Source organism: Melopsittacus undulatus, chromosome 3 (genome assembly GCF_012275295.1).
Source record: "Melopsittacus undulatus isolate bMelUnd1 chromosome 3, bMelUnd1.mat.Z, whole genome shotgun sequence".
In the NCBI taxonomy this organism is placed as follows: domain Eukaryota; kingdom Metazoa; phylum Chordata; class Aves; order Psittaciformes; family Psittaculidae; genus Melopsittacus; species Melopsittacus undulatus.
The window spans coordinates 22569626-22592568 of record NC_047529.1 but is presented as its reverse complement, the minus strand read 5'-3'; the positions used below and the strand labels follow the sequence as shown (position 1 = coordinate 22592568).

Here is a 22943-nt window from a genome sequence, read left to right as displayed (position 1 = left end):
ATAGGTCCCCTGATCATCCTCGTGGCCCTCCTCTGGACTTCTTCCAACAGTTCCATGGCCTTTTTATGTTGAGGACACCAGAACTGCACACAATACTCCAAGTGAGGTCTCACAAGAGCAGAGTAGAGGGGCAGGATCACCTCCTTCGACCTGCTGGTTACGCTCCTTTGATGCAGCCCAGGATACTTTTGGCTTTCTGGGCTGTAAGCGCACACTTCTGGCTCATGTTCATTTTCTCATTGACCAACACCCCCAAGTCCTTTTCCGCAGGACTACCATGAATTTCCTTTTTGCCCAACCTGTAGCTGTGCCTGGGATTGCTCCCACCCAGATGTAGGACCTTGCACTTGGCATGGTTAAACTTTCCAAGACTGGCATCAGTCCACCTCACATGCGTGTCAAGGTCCCTCTGAATGGCATTCCTTCCCTCTAGCATATCAACAGAGCCACACAGCTTGGTGTCATCGGCAAACTTGCTGAGGGCACACTCAATTCCATTGTCCATGTCAGCAACAAAGATATTAAACAAGACTGGTCCCAACACCGATCCCTGAGGGACATCACTTGTTACTGGTCTCCAGCTGGATATTGAACCCTTGACCACAACTCTTTGAGTGCGACCATCCAGACAGTTCTAATAAGTGAGAAGTGTATTATACACAGGTGCTGTAGCTTTAAACATTATAATGGAATTCTTTGTACACAATGCACATGGAAACACTGGATTTCCCTCACAGGTAGGTCCTTTACTAAGTAATTTTTCTTTCCCCACTGAAGAGAATTTCTTCTCACATGAAGAGAAAGAGATACTTTTAAAATAGTCAAATCAAGCTAAATACCGTAGAAGACAACTTTTTCATAATTCTACCCAACTCCAGCCTCTGCATGCTGCAGGAGAGGTATCAGTTCCTCCCCTGATTATGATGCATGCAACCAGGCAGGAAGGATCCATGCTGAAAACAACACCTCATTAGCAAGGAGAGGACACTGAGAGAAGGCTGTGGACTGAGAAATTTCAGCAAGCCACTTCAGTAATGCCACATCTGCCACCCAGATTTTGTGGGGGGAAATACTGTCAAGCACAGTTGGACGTTTAACCATCCTGTCATTACTCTGCCTCCTCAAACTTAACAAGCTCAATTGTGCCAAGCCCCCATCAGAGGTACTGCTGAAGCACTGGGAAATTCAACAGAAGTGGCGCATTTTAAGCCTAGATCTCACATACAGGCTCCTCTCTGCATGAGGAAGATTTTTAAAGATTTTTTTTCTTTTCTAAAGACAATGGAAGCTGGTGGGCTGACCCAGTAAACAAAGCACAACTGTCAGCATATTTTAAAATATTAATCACAAACAAGTAGTCCATAAGCAGCAAGAATAATGGAGAGCAGTGTCCTAAGAACTGACTTTTCTAATATATAATATGGAATAGAACATGTTTACACCTTTCCTTCAGGGACATACCATGCATGTTTTCTAATCACACTCTTTTTTTTTATGCTTTTGAGTCCCCTGTGTCTCAGAAAAATCAGGGAAAAATTGGCCAGTGTATTCAAAGTTTTATGGAAGTTCAGAGTAGAAATCAAACAGGTACAAATTAGTGCCATCCCCCAAGAATAATATTCTCAGGAAAAAAAACTATTTTGCTCAGCAAAATAAAGGGAAGAGTCCTCAAAGTACCTTGGTGTGAGCTGAGACAGCACATCCTATTGACAAGTCCTCAAGCACTTGACTGAGATTTTATTACTCCCAGTTTATGGCAAACAGACCAAATAACCTATGCATAAAAATTAAAGTCCTACTAACCCCTAAGAACACCACCAATTAATAGAACCTTATACACATTACCATCTGAGAAAATACATGGTCAGCTGAAAATAAGGCTGATCTCATAATTAAGCAATATTCATGCTAGAGGTAAAGAAATGGCTAGAAAAGTTGGAAGGAATGAAGTGGCTTTGAAAATATCAGGAAGATAGGTTCAAGGGATATTTGTTGTGTTCTTTTGCTCCTGTTCAAGTACAAGTTTACAAAATACCGTCTATGTATCCCATGCAAGCATGGGAATCAAAAATGTTCTGCTGTCTTTGTGTCTCACTGAAATAGAAAGCTATGTTCTAACTTACCTGCTCATACCCTGTAGTCACAGGGAAAGGGGAAAATATGAAGGCAAAAACATGTTACCTTGCTCTGCATATACCCTTTTACCTGGATTGCCACACTACACAAAATTCTAACTCTACAGTGTAATCTGTTCTCATTGACTGCTTTTACATCATATATAACACTGGAGAGTAAGAATGCACCTTTCCCACTGCCATTTTTTTTTATTCTGGGGGAGGTGGGGTGGGGAGGGGCAGAAGAAAACCACAAATTCTTCCTGTCAAAATCTAAGAACTCAGGGTCAAATGCAAAGAATTGGCAGCTTCATCTGGAATTGCAGTGTAAACAAAAGCAGAAAGCACCAGGAAGAGGCATTCTGAGTGAATCACTATAACCTGGTGTGACTGGTAGGGTACCAGCTCCTCCCAGAGAAGTCTCAATACTGAGCATGTGAACTCACATGGTATGTGCTGCATGTTGCAGATCAACACCATAATTTAACTGCAGAAAGTTCTGCAGCAAGTCCAGCTGAAGGAACTCCCACCTCCTGCCTTGACTGTCATTCCCAACCAACCCCAATTATACTGGCACAACTCTGTGAGGCTGTTCTGCGACCCCAAACAGGGAACCATTCCAGCTTTAAAAAGACCCCAGGAATAAATGTATGCATTTATTTAATTCACAGCATGATCCCTCCAACTATTGTTCTGGCAGAACCAAGGGGTGGAGTGGCATAGTGTGGAGGGAACAGGAATACCTTATGCCAGTATTGTTAACAAACATTTTGGATTGTGAAATACTGGCCTTAAGAAACTTTCTAAGTGCTCCAAGCATTGATATTTTAGATTTCCAGTGTCTGGTAGGTCTTAATATATACAGTTTAACTTCCACACTACTTTAGTCTCAGCAACATCTGCTTTATATCTTACCTGATAGATCTAAAAGCTACCTGAATGCATGAGCTCTACTAAGAGCTCGCCCCAGCCATCCAGTCTCTTTACAGGTTGCCCAAATCCTAAGAGAGATTCTATTACTTATGTTTCATCTGCTAATAAAAGCAGGGAATGGTAGAAACTTCCCAGGAAGACTCCGATTATGCGATGCTGATAACATACAGTCTTAACACAGGCAGGTAGGACACAGGGAAAGACAATCTTGACAATTTTAGGAACACGAGCTAGCTTTCCCAGATCCAGTCTGAAGAGCAGCCCAGCAGGCAACTAATACACTCAAAGCATCAAGTGGTTGCTTTGAGTCTTACATTGTAGATGTGCAGAAAAGGCCGCAGGAAAAGAGCAGAGTGTTTCTCCTTCTCCCTCCATGAAAGGGCTGCAGGTTCACTGCCGTTCTCTCGTGGCTAATTCACAGTCAGGCAGGATGTTTTACAGTGAATATTCTGCTCAACTATAACATTTTCAGGGCTAAGTTCAATTCCAAGCAGTACAAATACCACAGAACAGATGAATGCTCCTGCTAAGCTAGTATGGAAAAGAGGAAACTTTCTTAAATGGAGTAACTGTGCAGACAGAGAGGCCATCCTGCTCAGCTGTTTGGATATAAACATCTACCTTGAGACAGAATTCTAAATGTAAAATTGAGACTTTTTTGATTCCTGCTGATTAGCCACATGTGATTCAAGTATGCCAGCTGGACTAGATGCCATGCTGAGCTGCATAATCTTCTACATGCCTTGTCTGGTCAGAATCTTGGCTCCCTTGACAAGACTCTTAAGTTGATTCCCTAGACCAGATGTGTTAAATAACATCATCTTCATTTTTGAGCACCTAAATTTCCCTTCTTCTCTGCTCTGTTGGTTCAGATGGGGATGGATAACAGCAGCACTGCTCTACATGGGAAAGTATGGTCAAAATAAGCAAAGGTATAGAACCCTTGCAACTTCTGGTATCTTACACTAGTACAGGTAACTGGAGATAAAGAAAGTACAGTATTAATATGATGGAAAATATACATCCACACAGGAAACAGCTTTTTCAGCCTCAACTTTAAGTCAACAAAAGTACATGATACAGGATTAAGCAAAATAGTGTGCAAGTAGTTACGTAGCCCAGAGTCCTATGTAGCAGGAACACCAGTGCAGTTATACTCTATGATTTTCATCTAAAAATTTTCATGGCATCTACAAGCATTACTTAATTCCCAGCACCAAAATCAAAAGTTAAATAAATTATTTCTTTAATAAAGACTTGAACTATTCAAACGTGATTATGTCCTTTGGGGTATTTACTGCTGTACATCAGATAACGTTATATATCCTGGCACAAGAATTTCACACAATCACTAGGACTGGAACTGCCCATGGAGCTGACCAATAATTTAAACATTCCAGGAGAAGTAGTATTTGTTGTCTCACTCTATGCAGCTGTGTTTTTATTGTTACTTAGTGTTAGCTGACTGTAACTGAATGCTAGTTTAGAGATTTGGGTGAGAGATTATTTAAGTGTTGCAAATGTGAAGGAAGAAGATTTGTTTGGTGGTTTGGCCACAAGTTGTGAGGATGACTGGGAACAGAAGCCTTACATTCTCTGCTCTAACTGGATTTCCTTCATTTCACACCTCCTAAGACACATAACAGGCATTTTTATGATCCTCAACAACCAACATGACTGATAAATCACTGTCACATGAATGGTCTTACAAAATTATTTTTTTGTTTGTTTGTTTATGCATATAGTAGAGAAACAGTGAGTGCTTACCTAGCCATTCAGATGACAGCCTAAAGCCTGGTAGTACATGGCATATTTAGTTATTTTAGCAAAAAGCTTTCAAATAAACCCACTATATTTTTTTTTTCTAATGGTTAAAATCTCTCCCTCTTCTGGCATACTCTTTCCGTACTATGCTTAAGTACCATACTTCATTCCTTACCAATTTTTCATTCTATTTGGTTCCTAACACTCAAACCCAATTTCACTGTTAAGGTACTTACTATGCAGTATGGCTGTGAAAGCAAGGAGAGAGGTACCTTCAATTACAGCTCTTGAAAGAGTGGATAATTTTAATCAAGTATTAGATTATCTAAAGTTATCCATATACTTATCTTTACTACCTTTTGAAGCTACCCCAAAAATCAATGAGACTAGAATCCACACCTGGAGAAGGAGCCTGGAGGGCCAGTCCCTGGGTCATATTTGCAGGGTTGACGAAGTTGGAAGGGCTCACCTAATATCTCCTAACCCACCCCTGCATATGCAGTGGCAGCTAGAGCAGATTGCCCAGGTATGTACCCAGTCAAGTTTTGATTATCTCCAGAGCTGGAGACTTCACAACATCTCAGACTAAGCTCTCAGTAGGCAGAAATGCTCATGGCAGTGCCCAGCCCTAGCTACTGATTATACAAAGTACCTAGGAATTTATGCTCCTTGTTTTAGCATCTTAATTACGTGTTTAATATTAGGCTGGATAAAACTGGGCATTATAGTTCCTTTCTGAACTAGGTGACATGGACTCAGTCTGACTCTATAAAAAAACAAACAAAAACAAAACAACACCAACCCGAAGCAAAACACAAGCAAAAAACCCACTAAAAAAAAAAAAAAAAAAAAACAAAAAAACCCAACGCAAACCCAAAACAAACCACAGGAGAGCTCTGATAAACAGGCTGATAATTACAAAACTGCAGAGGTAAAAGATGAGGTAAGGCTGGACATTTTTTCCTGCTGCTGATGCTCTGGCACTATTCAGACAAAAACCAAACGAAAACAAACCCCACAAACCACAAAACCAGAAGACGAAAACAGGCAGCCTTTACTGCCTAAAGAATTCAAATAGAACAGGTTCTCAACTTTGTTTATAAAATTGTTGCTGGAGTTCATTCAGCAATTGTGAGAGCAAAGCATATAGAGCAGAACATGACCCAGAACCCACATATCCCCTTCCCCAAGGGGTAAAAAAAGTCTTCTTACCTCTTAAGCTAGCTGTGCATTGCAAGCAGCATTTCCCTTTCCTCCATCTGTATTTCAAAGGCAAATGGAGAACACTGTCTGCTGACTTAAAAAGTAGTGTCTGAAAGGATGGATGTACCTTCCTTGAGTATCTCAATGATCTCTACTGCAAAATCAGTATTTGCTTCACAGTTTTGATATAACTTCTTTTTATTGATCTAATTACACATTAAGTACCAAGATTCACACACAGGATCTGGATTACATTCTGACCAAGGTTGCCAGAAGCTACAAACTGCAACCTAATCTGCTGATGCAATGAGTCCTTACTAGATCCTTACAAGCTCTTGTGGAAGAACAGTTACAATATACAGATTACATACTAACAAGCGCATTTCATCACATGACTTTTGTGCAAACCAAAGCACATTCTAAAACCAACTGAAGAAAACTGGTGTTAAGTATGCTTTACACGGTCCATAGAATGAAGAAATAAATTCTTTTGATATTAAACAAACCCTTTGGTCTCAGTGGTGAGAGTAGACTTCTGAAGAACTATTCATACCAGTGACTGTTGAGCAAATTGAATAATAAACAACTTTAAAAAAGCTATTTTATTAGGAACTAAAAAAAAAACCAAATACAAAGAAACTAAGCTTCAGGAACATATAATTAGTTTTAGTACAAGTTATTATTATATAATGATCCTTAATATAACTTTTCTCATGCAAATGTTGAGGGTGATGATTGTTAAGTATCAAAACAGCAGATGAAGACAAAGACAGATAATGTACTGAAAGCTTTTCAGAGTCCCTAGATTACAGTCAAAAATAGAACTTCAAAGACTTTAACAGGAAGTCTCACTTTGAGGGATAACACTTTAAAGACCTGTTATAACCCAGGCAAACTGTTTATAATATCTTAACTGCTGAAAAATACTCAAGTAGCCTCTAAGAGACAACAATATTGTTGATGCAAGTGCATGTAACTACTCCTAGGAGAAGAACAGAATCCAAGCCCCTGCTTTCCCTTGTGCAGAAAACCAGAAGCAGCTCTTGACTCAAAGAATTAGCTCAGGAGATGAAATCTTTCTACTTCAAAAACACTATCTGGTTAAGTTCTCATGGGCCTTAAACAACATCAAGTCACTGCATGAACTGGTAAAACAAGAACATAATCCAATAACCCAGCAGCGATCCAACTGCAAGCAGACAGATCAAGAAACTTGGCAAGCACAGGGAATACTCTTCATGCATGCTGAAGAACCAAATTCTGAAATCATTTCTGTATATTAATGAAATTTGTGTAGCATGCTTTGCCACAATAAAATCTTACTTACATTATACATTATCAACCATGAACTAAGCTTCCCAAGTACAAGACTGCAAATAACAAAATTTAATGATCTAGTTAACAACTATGGTAACAAAAATTACAAAGCCTGGAATGAAGGTATTGCAACGTACTCCTGCAATGAAACACAAAAAAGCCTTGATGTACAGTGAAACTTCATGTGCCAGACAGCACAGTGGTTTTAAAATTAGTACTGTATTTATTTACAAAGTTGAATGTTTCATGAATACATAGACACAAATAGACAGATACTCTTAAAACAGTAAAAACAACATATTCCATTACACTTTGTGGATCCTGGTTTTCAATGAACCCAAGCAATGTTAAACATTGCTGTAGCAGATTTTATACTTCACTGCTAATTTTACACTAAACAAACATTGCAAAAGGGAAAATAGACCTTTACGACATAAGAGGGAAAAAAAAATAATTCCTGTCCTTTCTATAACACCTATATTTCCAGAAAACCATGGGCCTGATCCTTCAACTGTACACATTTAGTTTTACTCTTGAATAAATCTCATAGATTTTAATAGAAAAGAATTCATACGAAGAAAAGGCAACAAGTGCATATATTCTGGACTGAGGAAAAATTGGGCCTCTTACACAGTAATTACATCAGTAAATACATTATTACTCCTATACAAAGGGTTTGCTTACACAAGATAGAACCATTATGGATCCAAAAAGTGCACAGTAAACATTTCAACTAATATAATAAGATTTTTTTTTAAATTACAAGTTTACAAAGACTGCCATTAATAAAAATATTAGCTTGTCACAGTTGAAGAAGACTGAGCTCTGCTACATGTTCTGCATCCCAACTGCTTCAAGCACAGTGAGCTATCAGTCTCAGGAGGCAGAATCTTTCCTCATTCAAAGTCAATGGGAATTTTGCCACTGATATTGGAGTAGAAGAATGTTTTGCAGTCAGTTTCATTCCTCTCCCTCCATTTTTTATTTCTTTTAAGGAAACGGAAAGCCAGACTAGAAAGAAATCCTCCCTAAATTTGACTACAAAAACACAACTAAAAAAAAAAAAACAAAAAGAAAAGAAGTATACAGAATTTATTTACAAATCTCTTGTAACTTTTGGATTCCAGCAGAAACTGAGAATTTTACCTTTCTCTTCAATATCCACTCCCATGCCTGTTTTGATTACATATAAACAAAATCATGTGCATGAATTTCATTAAGACTGGAAAAATACGTACCAGAGCAGTTTAATACGCAGAGCAATGTATCATATACAGTAGGACTAACCATGTTCAGTCCAGATCACTGAACACTTGGCTATGCATACTCTCCTTTTCAAGTCAGAGTTTCCCTTGCCTGGATATTTCTCTCCTTGACTTGTGCCAAGCTATACTTCTGTCCCTCTCTACTTCATTCCATAAAGAATCCTAACTAGGGATACATGGCTTTTAAGTGTGAAAATTGCTGGACTGCAGAAGGGTCCCACATTTCATACTCAGGAAGTTATAAAATCATTAGGGGAATGCTATCTAATCCTGTTTAGGTACACAAACACGTTGCTAGATGACCCAAATATCCAGATCTGTCCTAAGACTGTGTATTTTATGTTGGCAGGTTAGACTCCCCTTCAAGGCTAAAAATGAGGCATATATCAGTAGGGGAAAAAAACATCTAATTTATGAGAAGCAAAACTGCATTATGCTATACAGGTCCTAGTCAGTTCCCTGCCAGCCACAGCAAGGAGCTTGGGTAATTTGATTCACTACTGAATTTGGGTATCTAAAAACAAAGGTAGCATTATTGTGGTTGCTGTGTTTTTAATTGTTTTCTCAGTGAAAGAACTTCCAGTTTGTTACCAACATAATTTTGAAATAAGAGCAAAAGTTTTGCTACTTGCAAAAGTTTGCAGACTATGACAGAAGCACGCTGAATATTTCACTGATGTCTATTTCTGGTCTTTAAACCATGTAGTTAATGTAAAATATTATCAAGGAGTCCCCACAGAAGTGTGCTGCAGGAAATAAGCTCCATATAGCACTGCTGCTACATTTGCTTGCATAAAAGTTTCCTGTGATTGAATATAGAGCCCATTAATGGCAGAACTCTTACAGTTCAGTAACAGACTTCATGAATTTAGGACTTCATTAATTTTAACATATGCTAAATGAAAAATTAAAGTTTACAGCTTTCTTTGTAAGATGACCAGATTTAAATGTAACTTGAACTTGGTGAACTTTGTATAAGGCTAAGAGGCTTACCATGCAAATTCATATGCAAAAATCAAAGTTAAAAATCCGCTACTATAAAAAAGCTCAACTTTAAAAGAAATCCTGGATTCAGAATTTTTCCTTAATGTTCATCTTTCAGTTGGCACACAGCTGATATTGCACTATCCCTTCAACATGCAAGAAATAAATGGAGAAAGAGCAATGAAAACAGAACAAAACAAAAAAAACAATGTAGTCAGCAAACCATCAGCACCATGTAAATGGGACATCCTTATCCCTCAGTTTTAACTTACAGCACTGTTACAAATACAGATAACATCAGTAATCAAATATAATAAAAAAGTTTCACTATTGCAATACTAGGGCTATGTGCACAAGACAAATTCTACCACCTGTCTAGAGAGATTTTTTGAAATTGAACATACCCTTCCCAATCACCACACTTGTAGATTTAAACAAAAAAAAATCCTTACCAGGAATAATCATGAATAAGAGCCTGGGTAGATTTTTACTTTCATCTTTTGAGAGGTCTTTCCAGGGCCCACACTTTAAGACATGGGTAGCAGCTCCGCAACAGTAGATAAATTCTTCATGTAATGGGACTGGCTCTTCTGACATGGACTTCATGTCCGCTATTAAACAGATGAAGATACTTTTAGATCAGAAAATATTTTTATAGCTGTCTCTTTACTATTATAATTTCTCATAGAGTAATTTCTGAAATCCCGTAACTACCCACCCCAAACAGCTGTCATCTCCAGTAAACAGAGGGCCAATTCAGTATTTGATGTTTGAATAGGTCTTAGAAGTCAATACCCACTATTATATGACAGAAAGGATCTTTCTGGTTTTGTCACAGAAATATAAAGGTAAAGAATTGGACAATAAGATCTATTCTACCTTAAAGGCAAAATGTTTAAAATCTCTTATTCACACTCACAGACAAGATTTAGCTGAAACCTATTTGAAGGCAAACTAAAGAACAAATACTAAACAAACAGAACTATTGCATGAATGTCTTCTCAAGTTTACCTCAGCTATGGGAGCACAACATCACTTAAAAACAACCACCCAACAAAACCCAACTGGAATAAAACCCAGAAGAAAATACTAGGGGCCAAAAGGAGCATGCTAACTACTAGACTACCCTCCAGCACTAGATGGGCTCATCATTTTTAGTGCTGCATAACTTACATGTCTTGAAATTTTCTAATGATTAAAGGAGGGGTCTGTCAGTTAAAGCTAATCAAGATTTGACCAATTCAGGCAAATATTCATGCTCACATTTTTAACTTTTCTTAAAGTATTTGGTTATCTGAATGAAAACAGTAAGTGGCCAAATAAACAAGGCATGTTCATTAGTATGTGTGTCTGCCATATATGAAATTATTAGGCTATTGCTTTGGAACTGGTTGATTGACCCAACTCCCATATCCTTCCTTCAGTAAAAAAAGGCTACTTCATCAAGTGACTACTTACGAATTAAAATGTCATCAACACGAATTACGACATGTACAAGCATCTGCCCAAATAATCATTTACTAAGCACACATGTAGTCACCAAACACAGTCAAAAGCCCTTGCTGAGTATGATCACGCATGTGCATCACTCGCAATGGTGCTTGGTAAGTCCACAAAGCTGTTTGTATCAACTTCAAGGGCTATTTAAGCTCTTCAGAATATTTCTAATCTTTTAAGAACCCCATTTCAGGCTTCTGAAGCAATAGATCTAGATTAAATAGACTTGAAAAACTTGGATAAATTATTTCATTCTTTATCCAATACATTGAATCACAGACCAGTACATGAACATCTCTAATGGAAAAGGCTATCCAAATAAAATGTTTCCAATTTAATTAAATTCTAATTCAAGTTTAAATTAAAAAACAGGTAATGCAAAATAAACAATGTTTTATTTTTAATTAACAAGTACCACCTTGAAAAAATTGAGTAAAATACAAATAGGAAAAATGTTTATGGAGGAAAGGGAGAAGTGCTGTTTAATACTTTCAACTACAACACAACTGTCTGGATGAAACTTTTTTCCCCCACATCCCTAACCTCACCTCTCCCCAAAAAAGTTCATTTAATACCAAAGGAGACCTCTTTACTACTTCATTCATTATTCATCATGTAATCATCTTTAACTTACAGTGACTGGAACATAAATAATTGAAAATAATTTTGTCAAACTATAATAAGTTATATTTTTGAATGCATTATTCCTGCTTTTATTTCTTCATTATTCAAAGCTGAAATGAGAAGCTCTGACAAAGAAACCCAGTTACATCAACAACTGAAGTAAACATTAAGCTTCTCATCCCTTTTCTGAGGTGTTTACAATACAAGAAGCAAAATAACAAGTCCTTACATAAGAAATGAGGTTTTATATAAAGTTTCTGATAATGAACCAATAAAATCCATTGTAAAGTTTAATTTTTAATTGATGTCACTGAACTACTCCAACTGGAGTTTGCAACATAAGGTCATAAATTACACAATGAAAAAAGATACAATGAGAACTTAGACATGCACTCGCACTTACAAACCAACACATACAATTAGTTTTTTTACTACTGATCTGGACTCCACCTACTGTCATTGTTTCAGGTAAGAATAGTTGGAAACACTTATCCACAAGAAGAAAATTACTTCTACCATATTACTAAGTCTCTTCATATTCATCCTTGACTCAATTGACTCCAAAGTAAGAGGCTGATAATCAAACTAAGTTTCCTTTGCATACACTGTGGTTAATTATGTGACTGTCCTGATAGCACATTAGCTGCTCCATCCTACACTATTACTTGGACTTGTCATTTTATTTGAAAGACAACTTGGGACTAATAAAATTGTCATCCAAAACAATGTTTAATGAAGGAATTGTAACAAATTTGGTCTAGCACTGCACAATGTAACTTGAGTCAGAGGACTGATATTTGGCCTACAGACTATGCAATCACAAGACAGGACAAACACACTGTACTTTATCTGATAAATAATGCTGAAGCAGAGATGCAACGGTAATCACAAGGGCAAATGTAAATTGCATAAAACAGTGGTGGAACATACAGAAGAAAGCACTGTTGAAGCAGATTTGATGTACGAGATATTACAAAGCAATAAGAAATACATCCCAGGGTGTCCAAGGCCCTTGTTGCTAGGAACATCGAAAGGCCTTCCATTTGCCACTGCAACTTTACCACTCAAAAATATGTAGCACTGGAGTCATGGCAAGCATAAGCAAATCCAGGGAAGTTTCCCTGGTGTAGCTGAGAGTCCCCTGAGGCTTCCTACAATACCAGCAACTATAAATGTACCCCAAAGGAAAAAAGACATGACATTCTAAAAGTGGGATACATTTTATCAAACACATTTCAGCACATGGTGAAAGAGGGCCTACATATCATCTCCTGTCAATCTATTTTATAATACCCAGAGCATAACTTCCACTTTCAAAAAAGAGCTAAAGCATCACTAAGTATTCGTGAAGTGTTCAGAGCAAACAACATGAAAATGACCCTAAAACACTGAGTTTGTTTTGCTTTGGTTTTTCTTCAAGTAACTTCATAAGCTTAACTAAGGCCAGGTATCCCATAGATTACAATAAAGTGATAGCTATGCTGTTAGCAAGTCTCCAGTTTCCCAGTTAAGATGCAGGCCTGATGATAAAACAAATAATGCTAATGATCTAAGAAATGAGCAAGAAATTAATTGCTTAAAGAAACAAGTGCACTCAAGGAAGAAATGATGGTTTCCTTTGCATGAAAATTAATAGGGTGGTTTAATCTGATGTAATATGGGGTATTTTCCAGAACAGAAAATGGGATTCTGGGAAAATTTTTAGCCCCAAAGGAAGAAAAAAAATATTTATTTGCACACAGTATTGGGATATAGCAGACAAATGAAGTAACTTTCATAGACAGCATTCTCTCCAAATACTGCATTACAGTAATGGACCCAGAGTAAAACCTTGGGGAGTTTAAAAACGAAATCTCATTAAAGAATAAACAGAAAGTGGTGGACAGGAGTAACAGGTGGATATAACAAATATCCTTTAAATATATGTTCTGAGATTAGACTACAATGTTAGCAAAACCTTGGTCAAATAAAGATAGAATATTTAAGTGAGAGAATATAAAAAGCTGCTTCTGAAGTACAATGTCTTCATAGTAAAGGAGGTTTCCATGGACAAAACTATGCCAGGTCCCTTCTGACCAGCAAATTTCACAGAAACAGCAAACACGTCAAGAGAATCTTGTAAATTAACTTTATCAGCTGCCTGCATGAAAACCAGACAAAAAGCAAAAATTCTACATTAGAAAATCAAAGGGAAATAAATCAGAATTTGGAATGGATAGCATCAGAAAATTGTCACAAATACAGTAAAATCTGTGAAGTATGTATTTTGTTTAGTTGTTTATTTGAATATAGGTTATGTTGAACATCAGTATTTTGGGAGCCACTGGGCAAAACTGAAACATAACACCATGGTTACAGACTGGGTTACAATCTTGCTGAAGTTAGAGGTGGGAATGATCCACCTGATGAATGAGAACCCATCATGCTAAGGTTTGGATGCAGAGAAAAGAAACATTAGTTGCCTTCAAACTTTAGCACATACCACTACCCAGAACAGAGCACATTAAAAACTGAACAGACATGTGAATTACATGGGAGATTTGACATGGCCTTTCACAAAGGGTTATTTCAATAGGGGAAATAGCAGAATATCTGCAAAAACAGTGAAAACAGATAACCAAGGACATATGCACAAGAAGAAATTAAAAATGGTATTGAAAGAGAAAAAACATGCACAAATAGGTTTGCTTGTCCTCTAAAAAGAACAAATGCTTGCTCACTAAAGAAACATGACACTTCATTGCCATTTGATTCTTACTATCCATAGGGAAAATGAGAACTGTGCACCTTTTCAAAAGAGAAAAGGTCAAAGAAATACCTTACTCTGCAACTGCATGTTCTATATTCTTATTTTTTTCTTCTAAGACAACAACAACAGCAGCAAAAGGCAAAGAAACAAAACCCAACTGCAAGTCCCATATTTCTGTTGGACAGGCATTTAAGTTATATAGGTAATCTGGACAATATTTAATGAAACACAAAAATTCAAGTATTTAAAGTAATGGTAACCTATATATATGCATTTAAACCACAGTACCCAAAACTTCAGCATTTGAATAAGCTTCCATCTTGCAGCAGCAATAACGACAGGCAAAAGCAGTAAAAAGCAACTGCTATTTCATCTTATGTTAAATACCTCCTTTTCCACCTCCTATGAGAACAAGATTCACTACTCAATGAAGAGCACTACTCTTTCTTTGTTCTTGTTAATTAAGACAAAGCTCAAAGAGCATAATGAATACTAGCAAGAAGCAGGTATCAAAGCAAGGAACCATATAACAATCCAATTACAATCACACTGTCCTTGAGTTGGCTTCCCCCATCCTTTGCTGTGCTGTGCAGCATGAATCTCCTTATGGAACTATACCTCATTTCTGTATGTTTCTTCCATATCTCCAGGTTTGCTGTTCTCCTTCAGCCTAACACATGCTCTGAATTCAAAACACTTTTTTATTTTCTTCCTGCTTTATTATTTCAACTTGCATGTGTTCTTACTTCAACTGTTAATCTCTCCTTCAACTTAATGCTCTAGCTACTTATGGTTTTCTTGCTTTCTAAGAAAGACATAAAGGATTACTTAAAACACAGTAGACCAGTTTACTAGTCACAACAGCATTCTCCACTAATCTATCAACTTGTGTTAGCTGCTTACCACCTCATTTTTTTTTCTGCAGCAGCTATACATTCTGATGTTCATTTACTAGTCCAAATGGACAAGGAAGGCACCACAAGCAGAGACATGAAAACAAACAGATTGTATGCAGCTCTGTGCAAAAGATAAGGGAAAACAAACAGAATCAATGAACAGGAGACATAAATGAGAGACTATAAACAATAATACCAGATCGCACCAGAACACTTTCTGAGTCACTACAGCAATATAATTGCCTGTAATATTAATGTGAGGCCTGGAGCCCAAGTCCTTTCCAGTAAGAAGCAATGAACATGTTCATCATTGTGCTCACCAAGTGGATGGGACAGTGAACTGAACAGTCAGACTGGCGAAACTGGTGCAGTAGCCAAAAAGTTCCTCCCAGAACCAGTGCCGCAGGAAGGGTGGCACACCTCTGACACACGGACCTACAACTCCAGTAACCATGCTTGGAAACACTCCTAGCTCATTCCTCAGAACAAGAGTAACCCTTGAAGTATCACTATTTTGCCCAGGGACCCAGCTTCTTCCATTAAGATAAAGCTGCCAAACCCTGACGACACACGACCACATGTAACTGCATACATAATCAAAGCCTGTGTTCATTGCAGGTACAAATAATAATCTAGCTATCATCTGATACTCACTTCCAATAAGTGATACAATTTTTTGTATCCAACCTAATCATGGGTTGGATTTCCACAATAATTTTTTATCAGTAAAGGTTCTGTTGTCTGTTTTTTGAGCATTTTGGGGGTTTTGTTTGGTTTTGGGAGGGAGAGAGTTAAATTTTGTTTTTTATTTGAGTAAAGAATCTGTCTAGACAATGGACAATGGGAAGAGGATCTAAACAGAAGCAGGAGATGAGATAGGATAAGAACCAAAAGACCAGCATGGCTACTGACAGCTGCAGGAGGAAGCAAAGATACTGAGGAAAGAAACAAGGATACTGACAAAAGAAACACTGCCATACTTGGAATTGTAGCATCTCTGGTTAGACATTGTTTTGACACATCAGGATTACCTAACACATAATAGCAAGGCACTTATCACACACTGCACAGCTGCCTTAGGTGGCTGAACAATCCTAGCTAGGTATGTAACAGTTCTCATTCATTCTCATTCATTTCACTAGTTGACTGTTCTTAGGCTACTATTCTGGTGTGCAAACTTGAATTTGTTTCAAAATTAAAACACTGTTAAGCTCAGACCTTACATATTACTCATCTGTAATATGTGGTGTTTTTTTTTTTTTTCAGAATGACTTCCTTCAGTGTAACCTGTTTACAAACCTTACTGGACATCTAAATGTTATCATTCAAAGTGTAAGCTGGAATCAAATTTAGTAAAATACTTTGCTGAAAATTCATAGCATTACACAGTGGTTTGTCAAGAGAAAAAAAACCCAACTAGTTCTATTGCTATAAAGAGCATGCCAGATTTAAGCAAGCAAAAACTACCTGTCCTCCATAATCTGTACAAATGGATGCACAACAGCACTAAGATTAAACCTTGAAATTCTGCTCCTAATACTTGGTAAATGTAACCTAAACGTTAGTCGAAATGATGACCACCCCTTTTTCCAAAGTGTCCTCATTATAATAAAATCACAATAATGGAAAAAAAATGTAATTCAAAGGAAATCAAAGCTATCAATAAAAATCCCAGTAACAGCAGCGCTATTAGGAAGGTTTAGAGTAAACCTTCTCAAATTTTCTGGCAAGTTCTTTGGTTTGGCAGTCATATTGGGAATTTTAGTTTATCTTAACCCTTAAACAAATTATTGTAATTGTCTTTGTGAATCACATGAAGCAGATAAATAGGTAATAACCAATTAGTGTCTCTTCTAATTTAAAAAGTAGGAAATACAACTAGAAGTAGCAGAAAGCTCATTCGAAACCAACAGAGGTGCCTCCCGAGTTAGTGGGTTATCTGAGCCACAGACCTACTTGAGGCTGGATGTTGCAAACACTAGTTATACATGGGTTTAACGCAAGGATGAGTTGGTGGAGAAGAAATCCACTGTGGAACATCAATTTTTTAATACATCTCTTCCAGAAAGTTCCTGAGCTGCACTTCTTTGCAGGCTGAGTGGATATTTACAGAGTGGGACTAGGTTAAGAAGAATCATATACAGTTGCCTCTTTCATAGCATCTGTTCATGGTACTGTCAAAGATTCTTTAAAAATCATTGACTTCAACTGCTTTTACTCAATCCTTGTAGTTAATGCCATGATGGAAAATGTTAAAAGTTACTGCCATCGCTTACCCAGCTCTGTAAATGTACAACCACTTCACTCACTGCCATCATAAGCAAGTACCACTAGAAATAAGGGGACTGTAATAATACCAAGCAATAATTGAAGGTGTCTAGTCTCCAAGCCACACAAAATATAAAATCATATCCAGATTCTGCGACATGTCCATTCAGATGGACTCTCAAACCTTAACTGGATATCATAAAGTCCCAGAGGGCCCAGTGTATACTGCACCATAAAAGATAAGGGTCTGCACCACTGAAGTTATCCAAGTCTTCTGATGCAAATGCTTTATGTCATACTTAAATTGAAAGAAGCTGCTTCATCATTTTTGCAAAAGCAAAGTGTTACCAATAAGAAAGCCCCCAACAACTGTCATGCCTCAATGGTGATTCATTATCTTAACGTCTTTATTGATACACTTCCATGCCAGGATTTACACAGCTTCCTAAACCTGACGCTTACCTCCTGACTGGTACAGGCATTCTCCCTCTTCTGTAGCAGCGACCTTCAAGCCTGTATTTCCTAACAGCGATGATGCTGTGGGACCAGCACAAAGGATAAACCTAACAGACAGAGGGTTCCTGAAGGAGGGTGTGCACACCTACTAGACTTTGCTTTTCCAAACCAATAATTCCTCTATTAAAACCACTTCACTTATAAATCTCATATCACTTTTAACACCTAAGAATTTATAATCTTATTTCCCTCCTTTATAGGCCCTCCAGGCAACAGACATTTTCTTCCTATGTGTTAACCTGCAGCTTAGAAAACGAGCATCAGCCAGCTCCAAGAGACGCTTCACAGGAACTAGGACTAACATAGAGAAAAAACATTACAAGTAGCATCACCGCAGTTATGTTCTGGAAAAAGAGACCTGGTTAGAACTAATTTCTTCAAGTCTCCTCCCAAGCCAAAGAAAAACAAGCCAGAGAAGCATGACCAATGCATTGCTTACCACATGGGCTGTATTACTCCACCCTTAATCCTACGCTTAGAAATCACTAACGTTACTAAGTAAACACGGTTCTGTGCACCTGAGTTCTGCACAGCTGTTACACAAGGCCCAGGGGTACACTTCACCCCTCAGCGGGGCGCCGTGCCCGCCCCACCGCTCGGCTACCGGCTGCCGCAGCGCACGGCAGCGGCGGGTGTCCGGCACCTGGCCCGGCGAGGCTCGTTCACAATTCAGACCCGTCACCACTCGTCGGGCCGGGGACGAGAAGGGAGGGGAGTGCCCCGCGACAGCTCGGGGGGAGCACGGCCGGCCTCGCCACCGCCCGCCCTCGGCGGGGCACAGCCCCTCCGTGCTGCCCCCGCCCCCCCAGCGCCCCGAGGCGGCGGGGAGCGCAGAGACCGCCGCGCCGCCGAAGCACGTACCTTCCCCCTTCGCAGGCTCCCCAGCACCCAGAATAGCAGCAGCAGAGATGAAGTCGCGGGCGGCAACGACGTCTAGCCCAGACCGGGCGGAAGCAGGCGGCGAGGCCGCGCAGCGCGGTGGCGGCAGGGGCGGGCACGGCCGAGAGGCTCCTTCCGCCTAAGCCGCGCTGGGTGGGCTGAGGACAGCCCCGCCTCTCGCCACCCCCTCGCTCTGAAGGGGTAGTGGCCGCTTGTATCCTATGAGGGATGGGGGTTTTCTGGGTTGGTGTGTTAGTCTGAGCTGTGCCCTTTGCCGGGGCTCCGGCCCCCGGCGAGGGAACCAGTGAGACCGGCACTAGCCGCTGGCGGGGAAAGGTGGGAGTAAGAGCGGGGTTCCCTCGGGGCGCACCTCTTAGGATTTCTTTCGGTTTCTGTCATCAACGCTTACCCAAACCTCAGTTTCTTTGGTAATTCTGGCAAAGAAAAAAAAAGAAAAAAGTATTTTCAACGAGGAAAAATAAGGTGAGATGCTTACAGAAAGCAGGGAAAGGGGCAGCAGAAGCACAGACTTGCTCTTACACGTGTTTGATGTTGCTTCTAAATGAGGAAGCTGGACCTGAGCACCTGGAGTAACCACAGAAATACAAGCCGCTCCCCATCTCCTTCCCCTCCCCCCCCCCCCAAAAAAAAAATCTGATGATCAGCTTCCAAAGATATGAAAAGTAGCAGTGAATCCTTTCTCAACCCACCAGGATCCTGCTATGGTGCCTGTATGTTCATTAAATAAGTGAAAGGATTCCAGGGAAGGAAAGGCTGTAAGGAAAAAATCTGATGTCCATGCTTGTCAAAGAGGTCCTTAGGGAGGTTTTCATGCTGAAAGCTGCTTTTTAGAGAAAGGTGTTGAAGAAGCTGTTTCCAATTGAAATCGTGGTAGAAGGTAAACAGAAAAGAAACTGAATAATAGGAAATTGGCAAGGTCAGATGATTTTTATCCAGGAGGATGTTTGCCTGGAGGGACTTGGGCATGAAACACTTGGACTGCTGGATGTGCCATGTAACCATGTGCTACAGATGGCATTGGAGCACTTCCTGGAGCAACCAGGGAGTGCTGCCTGTTGCCAAAACCTGAACGGCTCCAAGAGGAGCCCCTAAGATCCATGGTATGTTGATCAAATCAGTGGGAAGAATAATGAAGACAAGAGTCAGTGAACAGCAATAATAATGATGCACCGGAGAACCATCAGCATAATTTTTTTTGTGGCTCACTGTGGTTCAGAAATCTCTGTGTCTCTGGAACAGCCAAGTGACCATACCTGGCCACAGTAAGCTGGGTCAATTAACTTTGATTTCCAAAATCCATTTGGGCAAGAGTTGTTGTCAAAGGTTCTTCTAAGGAAGACTCATCGGTTGTGAGGTAAAGGTTAGAACCTTCAGATGAATAGACACCTGGTGAAAAGAAAAGTAAAGGTAAGAATCAATTATGATCTTTTTTCAATGGATTGTTTCAACAGGCAGGGTTGTAGAGGAATTTGTGTGAACATAGTCATAGTCTTCTAAATATAAATGTAAATAGTCTGGGAAAGGGAGGATAACATAGTAGTAAAACCTGTTGTTCATATTGAGTTATTCAGGTTAATAAACATAATTATCAGGTTTAGAAGGACATTTGAATTCCTAAGGAGAACAGTAAAATGATAGACACGTGTTAACACATGAGATAAAACTGAGCATTTAGATGGAATAAAAGTCTCTTAACAAATGATTGAGTTCATGAGTGAGACCTTGGAGTCCCAAGAGATGCTGTATGAAACCTCAGTGCTTCGTGCTTCTGGCTGTCAAAACCAAGTAAGATTTAGTAACTATTTGGAAATGGATGCCGTAATTCTCCCTCTGTAATGGTGATATATTCACTGCTTTGATGAGGTTTGCAGCCACCTCTCTGAAAGGGTACAGTAAAACTACAAAAGATCTGGAAAAATGTGACAAAGTTTTTCACAAGCATGAAATTCTTCCATGGAAAGCACTAAGTAAAATGGAATTCATAAGATAATCTGATGGGAGAAGGAGGTTGGAGAAATAATGACAAAAGCCTACACAATGGTTTTTGAAACCAAGTTGAATGGAAAGTAATTCTTAACTGTAATTTCTAAAACCTGTTCAGTATAAGCTAGCTATTTGTTGTTTCTGTCATGGTATTTGTAATGTGCTTTTCTTGGTAGGTATTCTTTGTGAATTACAGCTAAATTTATTGATTACAGACCATCTGGGTGTTTAGTGTAGTAAACAAAATGAAAAATGAAAATAGAGGTTAATCAAACCAGTGTCTATGCTAAAAAAACAATAATACTGTGGAGGAATGTAAGTCAATAAAGCAGGTGAAATGGGTGTTTTGAGGGAGACATATTTTTTTTAATAGTCCAGCATCTTAGCTCATCACTTGCATAACCTCTGTGTACTCAAAAGTGACATTAGGCAATCATTCCATTCATCTCCATAACTGATTTTTAGATACGAGTTTTCATCACTTGTAACTTCACATAAGGGGAAAAATCTCCATAGTCCCTTAAAATCATCAGTTCTCCAATTTCCAAACTTATTTCTTAAGGTAATGTCGTGGTTTAAAACCCCACCTCAGTCTCCCGCAGTACCACACACCCCTTTTTCCCCCCCACCTCCCCACTCCCAGAGGGATGGGGAGGAGAACCGAAGGAATATAACTCCCACGGATTGAAATAAAAACCAATCCAGCAATTAAGGTATAACACAAATCACTACTGCTACCACTTACAAATCAATGTTAGAGGAAATAAACAAGGAGAGAGAATACGATACCACCTGCCGAAACGAGCCCAACCCGGAAGAGAGCTAACCCCCCCCCCCTTCCGGCCAACTTCCAGTTACCTCCCCAAGCATGATGTGCTGTGGTATGGAATACCTCCCCGACTAGCCCAGGCCAGGCGCCCTATCTCTCCCTCCTCCCGGCCTCCCCTCCTCCCTGGCAGAGCATGAGCTCAGAAAAGGCCTTGGACAAAACCAAACATTTGAGCAGTAACTCAAAATGTACGTGCCACCAGCAACTGCTCCCAGCCCGAAAGTCAAAACACAGCACCGCACCAGCTACCAAGAAGGAGAAAAAATGACTGCTACTGCTCAAACCAGGACAGGTAAATTTCCATATCTGATGTAGGAATCAAAGATTTTGAATCTTTGCAGTGTTCAAATATTTCTTCAAAGATTCATTGACATTCAATCTGGAGAATGTATTTTCAGATGACAAAGTGTTCCCGATTTCTGTTTCTATAATTCATAAGTTTATTAGTGAAGTGGAATAATACATGTGTACACATACATATGTATCAATAAGACACAACTCACAGTTTGTTATTTTCAGCAGATTATTTGTAGATATGAAACCCAGTCATTTTTAAGTACATGCCACAAGAGTAGCCTACAGGAAGTTAAAAGAATTAAGTGGTTCTTTTACAGTTATGCTGCTGAAGCACAGTATTTTTTGAGAGAGCTTACTAAAAGTAGAGTTACAATAATGATGTATAGACTTTGTCACAGAACACAGATGCAATTCCATTTCAGGAAGTTTGTCTGCAGTGTCTAATATTTTAAATTACCTGTTTAATCAATGGGAGAAAAAAAAAGTGTTTCTCTGTATCTTTATGTCCAGCTTCCATGACACTTTTCATTAATATACAGTCCTGGTGTGGGGGGGTTGTTGTTGTTTGTTTTTTGGTGTTTGTTTTTTTTTTATTGTGTTTCCTATTCTGTGTACACATACTGCGCTAAGTAAAAGTGAGACATTTGCCTGCACTTGGAAAGCAGACAGTAGATTGCAACATTTGGATCCTGAATAGATTTTCAGTAGTATAATTCACTCCCTCAGGATTAAATATCTCAAACCTCTACATAACCAGGACCTTAAAATTAAGAATTTTAAAATATTAATGGTTCATATAAGTAT

General features: G+C 38.9%; 1 protein-coding gene across 2 annotated transcripts in view; it reads right to left on the bottom strand.

The window, feature by feature from the left end:
• Positions 1 to 19119, bottom strand: part of LDAH (lipid droplet associated hydrolase) — a 121892-nt gene extending 102773 nt beyond the window's left edge. For both annotated transcript variants that reach the window (XM_034060828.1, XM_034060829.1), the window contains exons 1-2: positions 18992 to 19119; positions 10033 to 10191 (exon numbers count right to left, since the gene is read on the bottom strand). In XM_034060828.1, the coding sequence (XP_033916719.1) occupies positions 10033 to 10186 (154 nt within the window). In that variant the 5' untranslated portion in view covers positions 10187 to 10191; positions 18992 to 19119. The remainder of the gene's footprint in view (positions 1 to 10032; positions 10192 to 18991) is intronic.
• Between the last annotated feature and the right edge of the window lie 3824 nt (positions 19120 to 22943).